Source organism: Podarcis vaucheri (assembly GCF_965113315.1).
Source record: "Podarcis vaucheri genome assembly, chromosome: 5".
Lineage (NCBI taxonomy): Eukaryota > Metazoa > Chordata > Lepidosauria > Squamata > Lacertidae > Podarcis > Podarcis vaucheri.
The window spans coordinates 52,373,145-52,386,518 of record NC_138763.1 but is presented as its reverse complement, the minus strand read 5'-3'; the positions used below and the strand labels follow the sequence as shown (position 1 = coordinate 52,386,518).

Here is a 13,374-nt window from a genome sequence, read left to right as displayed (position 1 = left end):
TGTCCTGTTCTTAAGAAACATTATCCTCAATAGCTTCTGCGCAGTGGAAAAAATAAAGGTCTATGTAAATACCTTTGGAGAGGGCAACTTTCCTTATGCATTTCCCTAAAAAGCAACCTGGTAAATATTTGCAAAGCAAAATCAATAATGAAACATGATATCAAACTGATGTTAGGTTTTATGTGTGAATAAAAAATATTTACCCAGAAAATCTCTCCTCATTTAAGACTATTTATTCATGTGACTTGACAAGACACTTTGGCTTTACTCCATTTTCCCCCGCCCCTGCATTAACTGCATTCTTTATTTCTGTGCTGTGATGAACAAGCCCCGCCCCCCGCCCCCAATAATAGCTTGCTGACTGAAAATGTATGATCAGAAGTTCAGGGTTCTAAACTGTAGGGAGAAAATGCTCAACACGTGAAGGGTTGAGAGGAGCATTGTGACATTGGGGGTGGAGCCAATTATACATTGCCCCTTCATACATATAACATGGGGGGGGCAATTTAGGTGACAGTACTCAGAACATAGTGGGAATGTGCACACAAAGTGCTGTACCTCTTGAAATCTGAAAAGTCAATTCAGTGAAATTCACCCCCCACCTCGCCTTCCGTTATTCACCATTGTTGCAGAATCCACTGCGGCACCCGCTTGGCTTGGGGCCCAGTGTGGGCGAACTGGTTGCACTCCCCTAAATCCTCCTCTGGTCAGTTATAGTTCTGCATGTAGCCTATGACAAAAGAGCAATATTTGGATTGCACTAGTCCAACTCCCAATAGTCTGCGATCTACTCACAGTATAAAAAAACTGGCAGTGATCTGCCCATTGTCGTAAAAAGACTGGCAGTGATCTACCCAAAGTTGGGGAGCTTTTTTTAGGGAGCCAGAGTTGTGGAGCTTGAGGTTTTTTTTTAGTAAGCCAAAGTTGGGTTGTTGTTTTTTTTTTTGCTTTTTTGTAAGGAGATCGCTGAGGGGCCAGAGGTCAACTAGGATCTACCAAGAACACCCCACAATCTACCAGTAGATCATGATCTACCTGTTGGACATGCCTGCTGACTAGAGTATGGTCTGAAGCCAAGAAGGTCCAGTCAGTGTCTGAATTGGTGACTGGGAACCACACATACATTTCCTTGGATTCCATTATGGAAGCAAGGTTCCCAAATGAACAAACAGCAGTCACTCTGGAAGCACCCTGCCTGTGTTCAACTTTCTCTGAAATGTGACAGCTGTCAGGATAGCTGCAACAGCAACAGATCATCTTCTAAGCTATGAAACTGCTTTGCCATCTTCTTTGTCTTTTTCCGTAATGTAAGGAATAGAGACCAGAGGCATTGTTGCTGCTAAGTTGACAGCTAGGCCAGCCAGGAATATTATTTGTGCACATAAGCATAACTAGTCAGAGCTTTTTTTCAAGGATTGGATGCACTCACTTACCTCGTCCATTTCTTCCAAGCTACAGCTTGTGTCCTTTCTTTGTTTTGATTCTCTACCCAGTATTTGACTCCGTGATGAGAGGTTCACTCCTCTCCACACACACACACCAGTTCTGGCACAAAGGTTAATTTGGATAACAACCCACAACTTAGCATTCAAATCCTTTAAAGCTCTATCTCTTGTAAAGTGTTTGATCACTGAATTTAATATTTCAGTCTTTGAACTACTACTGTCAGATCTTATTATGGAAAATGTTTTCACATAGTGCCACCTAGTGGAAACCAACCAGTTAATCTTCTTGTTCAGAAATGAACACATAGGATCTGATTGGCCAATAAAGCAAAAAGTTATCGAAAAATAAATGATGCTGGTAGTGAAAGGTTGGTCTTTGATTGTAGCACATACACTTTTAGTATAGTTCATACATGTTATGGTTGTATTCCTATTTGCAAACTCCCCACAGCTTCTCTTACACCGTTGTATCTGATGAATGAGGAAAGACAGAGGCTTTGGCTGCCTACTGCTTGTATGATTGCTGTGATGCATTTAATTGTCGTTCACTTTCCTTCAGGAATGTTGTTTTGGCTGCATTTCTTTCTAAGGACCTCTAGCTATCTTCTGCTTCTGCCTTGCTTAGTCCTTGCTTTTTATGGAGCAATGCCTTTTTGTATAATCTGATCGCTGATTGCATAGAATCACTTACCCAACAATGGAGCACAGAAAACATACTTAGTGTGCTTAATGTGTGTCATGATAGTAGATCCTGCTATGAAGCAATGTAAATAGTAACAGTAAATAGTTTTTGGCTTCTTTCTGGTATTAACTTGCATAGTAGTTGTTTTATGCTAATGGTAGCATGGATATCACATGACTAACATGGTCATCGGCTGGTTTTGAACCAGGAACATACTTAGGTGGATTAATAACTAAACAGTTCTCCTAGTTCTTCCTTGAGACATCCTTTGGCTCCAGATCTACATTCTCTGGTCTGTTTTTAATGGTCAGGTGAGTTATACCAATCATGGAACTAGTTCTGCGGCTTCTTAGCTAGAGTTTTTCCCTGGAGCTCCATTCCTTCAGAGTTTGTATAACATTATGACTGAGTATTTGTATCCATCATGAGCAAAAATCTTATTAGAGCTCTTTGGAATTCAGTCCTGCCTTGCTTCCCTTTAAAGTAATACTATCGCCGTTATTGACGTCACAATGGATATGGAAAATGTCGAAGCATCTGAGGCCAGTATCCCGATTTAGAATCATGCCTGTTACACAAACCATTCCCATAGACTTCACTTTGTGGTTGCTGTTGCAAGGCACACACATATAATGCACTTTCTGTGCCTGTCCTTATTTTATTTATTTATTAAATCATAAATTTCACTCAGGGAAGCAAACATCAAAACAACAAAAACAATATTTTTTTAAAAAAAATTAAAGAACAGACAACTGTGCACAACTAAATAATGTCAAAGTTTCTAGGAACAATATATTTCAGCCATCAAATGCTTAAGTAAACAGGAATGTTTTAAAATGGCAATAAGAGTGCCTTTTATCAGTGGAACACCTACTACAATAGATACACCTTGTAATAGTGCAACAGTATTAGTTAGTTTTCTCAGGAAAATGTCTTCTAGCCCACAAAGTTGGAGGCCAGTTATCTTTCTTTTTTCAATTTATTAGATTTAAATTCCGCTATTCCAAATGAACCCAGATACGCTGTCTTGGACATAACATACACTGGGTCTGTCTGAACAATCATATATTGGCTTAATAAATGGAGATATGAACAAGCCTCTTGGCTACACATGTGATCTCTTTGCTTTAACTATATTTTCCTGTTTCATTCAAATCTGGAAACTACGGCTAACAGTTTCAGAAAAAGCCAGGATGGACAGCCAACATCAAGCATCACTTAACATCTTGGCTTGTTCTGACGCTGTTAACCATAGTATCCCAATACAGATGAAACAAGAAGCTATAGTTAATGGAAGACTTCTCGCTCATTTGTGCAGAAGACAGAGGACTCAGCTATACAGCTGCAACTACAACGTTTTAAGTGCAATATACAATGTGACACTAGATGGCAATGGTGAGTCTTATGGAAAAGTCAATGTATTTTTAAAAACACATTTTCAGAATGGTTTTTATATGGGTATAGATTCCACCAGAATTGGCCAAGAGGCTTGTTACTATCTCATTTTATTAAGCTGATATGTGATAGTCTATATGTGGCTTGAATTTTGGTGTAAAACCCTTCACCACTGTAAAAACATAGAGAACTAAGACTCAGTAATCAAAACCCAGAAAAAAAATGGTTTTGTAGACAGCCAGCACTAGAAAGATGGACCAAATGATGTTTTAGGGTCAAGCCCCAGACTATAAATTTACAACCTGAAATTCCACTTTCACTGGACTCCACCTGAGTATTTCCTTTTGCTACCCTGCTGCACCTGAGATTAGTAATTTCAAGGCTTTGCTCTGCATTATGTTCTGATAAAAAACTTTTTAGAATTTACAAAAAAGAATGATGAACCCAAACTTTCCTTAACAGACTCAGAGTTCAAGATATGGCAGTTCTCCTGTGCACGATGAAAGTGTAAGTTGAAAGAAAAAGACAGTACAAACTCCACAGAGGTGACTTGGTGGTGGTATAACAACATGCAAAGCTAAAGTTGGCTTGAGAGGAAGTCAGTTTCTTTGATGCCTCACTTGCAGTCATTGAATTATCCTGTGTTTGTCCGTAAGGTTGAATAAGAGATTGTTGGACAAGTCCTGAATATGTTTGATTTCTACATCATGACACTATTTATTTATTTATTTATTTATTTATTTATTTATTTCTGATTATTAACTTTATTGTGGAAAGAGGAGTGGGGGAGTCTGATATCCTGGTGCACGACCAGAGAGATGGAGAGGAACAGGACCATTGGTAACATCTGCAGAATGGGAATGCCAGCAATGCTCAGATTATTGGAATCTAGCACTTTTATTTCATGGCAGATTCACATGACCCAGCTGGCAAAAGGTGATCTGGAATAGCATTATGATTTCCGCATCGCTAGATGTACCAAGCCACTATGTAACCATGGAGACTGGATTGAAAAATGGCATAGTTAATATGGAGTTAGATCAAAAAAAGCTCTTCCATATATGAAGTCATCTTCAGTTCAGGGAAGGAATGTTTAATGCTAGAGCAAGCCTGTACAACTTGTGACCCACCAAGCTAAAACACAGCCAGTAAGACATGATTTGCGACCTCCCTGATACTTGCACTCCCTTCTTTTGCAATACCAGGCAGGTAGGGAACCAAAAGGTTTGTTGAGCCCCTCTTGGCTGGTAGACTGCATTCAGGCTGGTAGGTCACAAATTGTGCAGTCCTAAGAGCGCCGCATACAAAAAATGAAGCTAAACCCACATATGTTTGTCTGCTTGGCAAAAGGCTGTAGCTTCTCCTAAGCAATAAAGAATGAGAACTGCTACCAAGCAGACCCACCTCTAACAGGATTTTCAGAAATCTTGCACAAGTGTTTGTGGTACAGAGCTTGTTGCTATTTTTCTTCTTGTCACAGTGCTTTTGGGTGTATCCTTTGGACTCTCTCTCCCTCTGTGTGTGTGATGCAGCAAGTATATAACAACTTATATAACAACCACAATCCCAGACCATCCAAGATATGCTCAAGAACCCATGTCGTACGATGACTGAAGTGTTGGGCTTCGGTGTGGATTAAAATCCCTGTTCAGCTATGGAGAGTGTTATTGCTTAGCCTAGCATACATCATAAAAGGTGGCAACTGTGAGGTTAAAATTGGTTGTTTGAATAATGGTGGGATGCAAGCATACTACATATACAGATCCTACATCCTGGGCCTGAAAGGACATGATTCAGCATATGGCACTGCACCTTACAGAAGTTTGCTTTAACATGATAAGAAATCCTCAAATAGCAGATATCAGAGAAAGGATGGATAATTTTTCTACTTCTTTACGTTACACAAAATTCTGCTCTTCCTGCATAACAGGTATGGGGAACCTTTGGCTCTCTACATGTTACTGAACTACAACCTCCATCATCACATCAGCTTGCTAGAGCTAATGTCACTTGTAGTTCAGCAACATTTGGAAGGCCAAAGGTTCCCATGTCTGCTGTAATAAAACTCCCAGAGTTTTATCTGGACAAGGTTTACTAGATGCAGCCAACCTGTCTTCAGTGCCAAGGATCATTTTTTAAAAAATGGCACCCCCCTGTAAAAGTCATCTGGAAACTTGAATGCTTGGTGTCATTCAAAACCCTGAGCCAATGAGATACTTAATACAGGGATCACCATTGTGAAAGCTTTCTGTCCAACTATGGTAGCTGTCAAATTAATCACACTTGTGATTGCCATCTTTGCAGGTAGAGGAGTCATTTGTTATAGGTTGCTCTTGTAGAATATTTGATTAAATTAAGCATATGTGGAGGTGGCTTGAAACTCAAGCAGTTTCCTAAATCTGGATATGAGTAGGCAGTGCCATAGAAGAATTTTTAGGAGTTTCCAATCAACTTTTTCATATTGTCACCTTGATAATGGAGCAGTTTGGGGTCAGGTTACCTGAAACACCACCTGACCCTGTATGAACCTGTAAGGTCATTTAGATCAGCACTCTACAGGATATCATAGAGTAGGTAAACTGAAAGCAGGCATTTTTTGCTGTTTCCCCTGCACATTGATGTGCCCTTCTCTTTGCCCTACATGAAGCATCACAGCAATTTCCCTTGATTGTCTTGTTAAAGGCATACTTTTTTTCCGGCAAGCTTCCCCTAATCCATCAACTCAGGCCCTGTACCACTGGATTTCTGTTTCTATGATGTAGTTTTATTGTTTTTACGCTGATTTGCATTGTTTGTACACAACGTTGAGGGTTTATTTGAATATTAAGTGGTTCAGAAATATTTTTAAATAAATAACGCAACTGAAATGACAATTACTAATGGATTTGTGACACATTGGGAGTAATCCTCTATCTACAATTTCCTTTCTTCCATGTCTTGCAGTCTCCAAGGACACTCTCTCCAACTCCATCTGCAGAAGTAAGTTCAATGGAAGCTGTGCCCTGCATTGTATGATGATAATAATAATAATAATAATATGACTACCAGTAAAACAGTATTATTGCTTGTTGCGTGCTGCCTTCTTGTAAGTTGCCATTCTGTGACTATGCAGTCCACCGTGCTGAATGCAATTCAGCAGCAAATTGCACATGTCATTTATTTAGCTTATTGCCCTCAATGCAATCAATCTCATCTCATAATGGCAGGCTCGGGTTTTGCTTTAAAAAAAATCAAAAGACTCAGGGGCAGTATGGTTACATAACTGGGACACTGAAATTTCAGAGGTCAAAGGTGAAGAAGTGAGCAGGGAGCAGGATCAGTAACTGTTGTTAAGTAGTGGAAACAAACTGAATAGTTGGAGCTGGTGAGCAATGCAATCATATATGCAGGGTTCCTTCTATATGACAGTTGGGAATGAATGGAACAGACTATTCAACATCCTTACCCAGTAAGGTAAAGGTAAAGGGACCCCTGACCATTAGGTCCAGTCGTGATTGACTCTGGGGTTGCGGTGCTCATCTCACTTTATTGGCTGAGGGAGCCGGTGTACAGCTTCCGGGTCATGTGGCCAGCATGACTAAGCCACTTCTGGTGAACCAGAGCAGCGCACGGAAACGCCGTTGCCAGAGCGGTACCTATTTATCTACTTTCACTTTGACATGCTTTCGAACTGCTACGTTGGCAGGAGCAGAGACCGAGCAATGGGAGCTCACCCCATCGCGGGGATTCGAACCGCCGACCTTCTGATTGGCAAGTCCTAGGCTCTGTGGTTTAACCCACAGCACCACCCGGGTCCCTATGTTACCTTACCCAGTAATATATAGCAAATCTTGGAAGGGTCAAGGTGGGATAAGGTGACTTCAGGAGCTCCATCTTCATGCTAGTATGAAGCCTCTGGAATTTTTGGCGCTTCCATATTCAGTGTTTCAATGATAGACGTTTTGGACAGGCTAATATTTTTTAAATGGCTCCCAACTCTCTTAAGTGTCAGCTCCCATGTTATGAGGGAAATGCTTTTTTGTAACATCTAGTTTGTCTCCAACTGTCAAGGAACTGAAGCAGCGAGTTACTATGGAAAAAACATTTTAGCAGCATCTTAACCATTATAACCATTAATATTATAATATATATGTAAATTATTTTCTTACCTCAGGGATATCAGGATCTTCGGGATCGGATGATACACCGGTCTACCAGCCAGGGGTCCATTGGTTCTCCTGTGTACAGTCGTCACAGCTACACTCCTACAATGTCACGTTCACCACAACATTTTCACAGACCTGGTAAGGCCCAATGTAGGCAAGTGGCCAAGCCACAGAATCTTAGCTTCTTTATGTCATAGAATTGCATAGAAAAGGAATCTGACACTTTAGTATTACATGACTTCTTGCATACGGTTTGGTTCCCTCCCCCTTCCTTTTCACTTTTTGATATTTTTAATTAAGCTGCCTAGAATCTATGCCAGTTAGAGAAAAGCACACAATTTCCTGCAATGAGTCTTGTTGTTAGGGGGAATGTTTGAGTCTTAGGGTAAAGCGATTACTGTTGGGAAATTAAATTGGTTGCTTATCCTTTCTTTTATAAGTGGCAAGTAATGTTGAATATCATGCTATAGGGACCTTTTTAATGAGTCCTTGGTTTCAGACTGTGGAATACTCCTGATAATTAAACCTCGCAGTCCACATGACCTCTCTGCTTTGATGTTGAAATGGAAGGCCATCTTTAAAAACAGGAAAATTCTTTATTTAAAATCTTAGTGTGAAGACAGACATAAAAAAATTTAAAAGTTAAATGCAAATTCCACAGCCCTTCCTTCCTTCCTTCCTTCCTTCCTTCCTTCCTTCCTTCCTTCCTTCCTTCCTTCCTGCTTTCACATCTGAAATGTCCACTGTACACACTAGTGAATCTAACGCTGCTTCAGATGTTAGGCTTCCCTCCCCACTTATGTCTTCCTTTTTTTAAAAAAAAAAAAGTAATTTGTTGCCTTCTTAATTATTTTAAAGAAAAGTTAAGTTTATAAAACGTAAATCTCTTCTGAGTGTTTGAGGCAGGAAGAGATTTCTTGGTGACATCACAGGGGCCAGCCCAATGAATAGTTAAATATAGCCTCAAACTGGCAGAATTGTTCTTTTCAGAGCTTTATCCTGCTGTGGAAAGCTAACTATCAACTGGTCACTTTGAATATCTTTGCAGGGTAGCACCCACTGCTCTTAAAATGCTGGGCCTGCATTCACCCCTAGCTAGCCATTAAGGTCTACAAATTGCAAACCAGTTCATTTGTTAAAGTTGCATGCACAAAACAGTGAAATTTCTACTTCAGAGATGTGCATTAAGCTGTATTTTTCTTTGAGGTCTTGCCTTTAAAACGTACGTCCCTAAATAAACTGCTCGTGGGTAGCATTGTGAGCAAAATCTGGAAATTAAAATTGGTTAGCCTTACTCTGGAAACATTATGGAACCCCAAAAGTAGGGTTTGGGATTCAGGTTAGGGAGAATTGCATAGCTACCTCATCCAAAGGCAGGTGAAGCAAATGTCTAGATGCATGTTTTTCACAAAGGAATTTATTAGTATCAAGTTTGAGTGCCTTCATATGATGATGGTAAGCTTAAAATGGTAAGCTTAAAATGTTGAAGAGGTTTTTCATATAAAAGGCACAAATGAAATTTGGTTTATCATATAGCATTGACAAGATAATGATGAATTCTTCAAGATATACATGGTTGAGCCAACTGAATCTATTGGAATCTATGAAAAAGCTTCACATTTCTGCTTCTTTTGATTATAGCTCCATATATGCTAGGTGATAAACAAATCCAGGCTTTCTTAAGAGTTTGACAGAGCACAATGGCTAGTTGTTTTTATTTCTGTGGGAAATGATGATCCAAGTTGGCATTGGCCTCATTCAGATATAATGCTCAACAATAATTAAGGACAAATGAATGAACCACTCCTCTTTCCTTCTCTGGTATGGCCTCAAGGAAAAGATCAGAAGCTATCACTTCCATTTTTAACCACCTGCATTTTGGCATTAGGTGTACTTATCTGTCAGTATAATATAGTCAAAAGCAATAAAATATAGTTGTTAATCTCCAACTGATTCCATTTCAGGAAGGATCTATATGACAACTCTTAGTATGTGAATTTGTGAACATAATCTATGAACAGAATTTAGTATTTCAACTGTAATTGTAACTAAGAATGGTACAGTGTTTCCTTTAAACCATGATTTAACTAACTTAAGAGTGTGAAATATGACAAGATGTAGGACATGCCATTTCTCAAACTTGTATTTGTGAGATTTATTAAGATTGAGACAATGATTCAGTTTGCTTTGCTGGTATTTTGAATAGCTTTCTAGCATTGTGTATTTAAATAAATGCAGGAAATAAAATGGTTTCTGAGAGCAGTTCAAATTACTGGGGAAACAACCAATATTATATTTTGAGATGACTGGGAATTCCCCCCCCAAAAGTTGGACAAGGAACACCGTTATTCACACAATAGCAGATATTTGCAGATTTTTTGTAACCCCAGATCTCAAAATTTCCAGAATGATTTTGGAAGTGACCTAAAGGCACTTGTTGAAAATTCCCTCATTGATAAACCACATGAAAGGCTACATTGATTAGAATATATATTCTATTCAAAAATGGCTCTCTTCCAGTATCTATATTATATTAAAAACTTTCATCATAAGGCCCCAAGGTGTTCCTGGTGTTCTTAGTGGAATGACTAAACTCTTCTTCCAGAATTTCTTAGAACAATTTTAAAAGGACTTTGTACTTTGTTTTGGCATTGTTTGGTCAGGTTGTCACCCAGACAGCTGTTGCTTCTGAAACTCATTTGGGTTCAGGGTGTGTGATGCATGAATAATAATAATTTTTTGCTATATAGAGAGAGTACTAATTTAAGCCTGGGCTAAGGAAGTATCCAGTGGCAATCTTGAGTTTTCACCTTCTTCCTATGACTTTTCCTAATATTTGTGTAATCTTATTTCTTCCTAGTTTGTTTAGTGCTTTTCTCCCTCTGTTCTCTCCCCGCCTCCAGCCACTGGCCCTGCTTCTGTCTTATTTTGTGTTCTCTTTTCTTTGTTTCCATTTTGTCTTGCCTCACGATTTCTTGCCGCTGCAGAGCTGCAGTCTAACGGTGTGCAGCGGTTAGCCCACCTGCGCACTAGCAGTCCCATCTCCACCCACAATGACTCCCGCCCCTACTCCCCTTTCCGACACCACTTCATCCCCCATGTCAAAGGTAAGGAGACAGGCCATTCAAGCTAGTGTCAGACAGACTGGAGATTTATTAGCATTCAAGGAAAGCTAATAAGGCACATCTCCATCAAGTGGCTATCAGCTGTGTGACTCCCGGCATGCCTCAGACCTGCGTCATAATGAATGTGTTAGACCTGACATACCTTCTCCATCTTCGAGGAAGTATGTCCTTTCTAAGGGTCTCCTTAGGTGAAGTGCTCCATTTCTTATGTTTTAGGAAAGTGTGGCTCTTTGAACAGCAAGGTGACAGAATTTTGCTGCCTTGGAAACGTAACTCTGGAATTGCCATAACTCTGAATCTCACTCTTCAAACACATTGGCATGTCCTATATTTTCTGTAAGGTCTCCAGTAGCAGCTCTCCCCATGCTTCAACTTCCAACACAAATAACGCCATGTCTGTCAAGCTTCGCACAGAGACATTTTTCACTTACAATGCCTTCTAGCATAGCCTCCTTCCCTCAAATCTAAGGCCAGATTCAGGTCATTTTACCAGCTCATACACTGGCAAACCCCAGCGTTGAAGAACAAGGCTTGCTCTAATATAACAAATCCCAGCTCCTGTCTTAGGAATGCAGGAAGCATCCTTATAGCATATCTACACTGATTGGCAGTGGCTTTCTACAGTTTCAGACAGGTAGCTTACCTAACCCTACCTGGAAATGCCAGCAATTGATACTGGGAGTTATCGCAAGCAAAGCATGTGCCTCTACCACTGGGCAAACCACCATGAGAGGGTGCATTCATATAACATTTTTATTGTCTGGAGTGACATGGTACAATCACTACTTATAGTCAAAAGCTAAGATTCATCTCTCTTAAAAACTATCTTCATAGTTTAGCTTGCTTTTCATACTGTCACACTATTTAACTCTTAAAATTCCCTACCTGTTCCAGGTAGCTTGCTCCATCTTCCTGCCAGTATATTGATCCTCCATGATGACTATCCTACCACTTTGTATACAAAAAAAGTATCAGGTGTTATAACGATTGTAATACAACAAAACCAAAACACCAAACCAGCTTGCAAAAATAAAGGACAATTTTACTTAGTTCAACAAATTAGAGTGCAATGTGCATATCAAAGCCTGAAGATACTTATAGACATACAGTCAACTAGTGGCACAACTCTGCCAATAATGTATAGTGTCTGCCAATAATAGTGTCATAGCACAGCTGAAACAAGCGAATCGTTCTACAGTTAATTATCTACTGGAAGCGCAAAGTCCTGTAAGTGGGAATGGTTGCAAGAAAGGGTTCTTCACATGGCCATATGTAGATCTCCAGGCTTTGATATGCACGTTGTGCTTTAATTTGTTGAACTAAGTAAAATTGTCCTTTATATTTGCAAGCCGGTTTGGTGTTTTGGTTTTGTTGTATCCTGCCACTTTGTCTACCCATTTTCCTCCCGGTATCCATTCCTCTTTGTTCCCAATGTTCCCTATATAATTTTCAACTCCTCCTGAATCACTCACTCAGGAGCTGATGTGAGCAGCAATAGATTAGGTGAATTGCTAAAAGCCAGGAAGATTTATGCTCAAGTTATACTACACATTTCAGTGTCCTGAACTGAAGTAATATGGATGTTAAATAGATTGCATGGTTTCCATGGGCCATTATCGGAAATGATAATAGTTCTTAACCTCCTCCTGTCTCCAGTAATAAGACACACTTTACAACCTTTTCGTTCCAGTTTGTTTTAATCCTCACCATAGCAAAACTCACTTCATCCTTTACACATGGGGTCCCTTAAAAACAGAGGCACAATTCATGTTTGCATGCACTTGATCCATAAACTCCAGTTCAACATTTCCATGCTGCAGACCTACTGTAGCATCCTCCTCCTTTCTCAAGGCATTCCCATTCTCTCTCATAATATGGTAGAGCTAGTGGCTCCTTTAGATTTGACATGGCAAACTTCACTGAGGTTCAGCTCATAGTTATCAGTTTCTGAAATAAAGATTTTCGCGTGTAACTCAAATTTGTGTCCTGCTTTGTCCATTCGAATGACAAAATCGGGAAAAACAGAAGGGCATTTAATTGTATCTTGTACAATAAAGATATGGGATATACTTCCATGCGAAAGTGCCAGCATGACTATGTGTGCATGTGCCTAGGGGTGATGTTTTGATATCTGCAGTCCACACTCAGCAGTAGCTTAAGGCCATGCTGGGCTTCCCCACTTCTGCACAAAGTTAATGGTGCCAATTATGGAACCAGCACAGGCTCTGCTATGTGCTCAGATGCCTTCACAATGTTCATACAGCATCTCCCAGGAAGAAAGGTGCTTCTCTTTCTAGGAGTTTTTCCCATGTACTTGTGATGCCAAACTATGACATGAGAGTACAGAAAGCTACCATCCAGATGTGTGCTAAAGTGATTTGTGCTAGATGCTCAGCCATTTTAAATTGCAATTGGCAATATTGAATAAATCAGTAATTAAATGGACCTAAGGTAATGATTGATTGTATATTAATCTGATTGTGACTTTCTGGAGGGGAGAGTTCATCTTCTTTGAAAGTTTTGGCTTTGAAGCGTTTAGAAACTGCATGTTTCAAGTAGAGTAGATAGGTAAAAAAACCCCT

At 39.8% G+C, this 13,374-nt stretch overlaps 1 protein-coding gene across 35 annotated transcripts in view; it reads left to right on the top strand.

The window, feature by feature from the left end:
* The window catches only part of ABLIM1 (actin binding LIM protein 1), a 219,979-nt gene that overhangs the window by 178,082 nt on the left and 28,523 nt on the right, over window positions 1-13,374 (top strand). For 20 of the 35 annotated variants that reach the window (XM_082222596.1, XM_082222588.1, XM_082222586.1 and 17 more), the window contains 3 exons: window positions 3,985-4,029; window positions 6,466-6,501; window positions 7,676-7,805. In XM_082222596.1, coding sequence (XP_082078722.1) covers window positions 3,985-4,029; window positions 6,466-6,501; window positions 7,676-7,805 — 211 coding nt within the window. The remainder of the gene's footprint in view (window positions 1-3,984; window positions 4,030-6,465; window positions 6,502-7,675; window positions 7,806-13,374) is intronic. The other 15 variants (XM_082222587.1, XM_082222612.1, XM_082222605.1 and 12 more) reach the window with 1 other exon arrangement.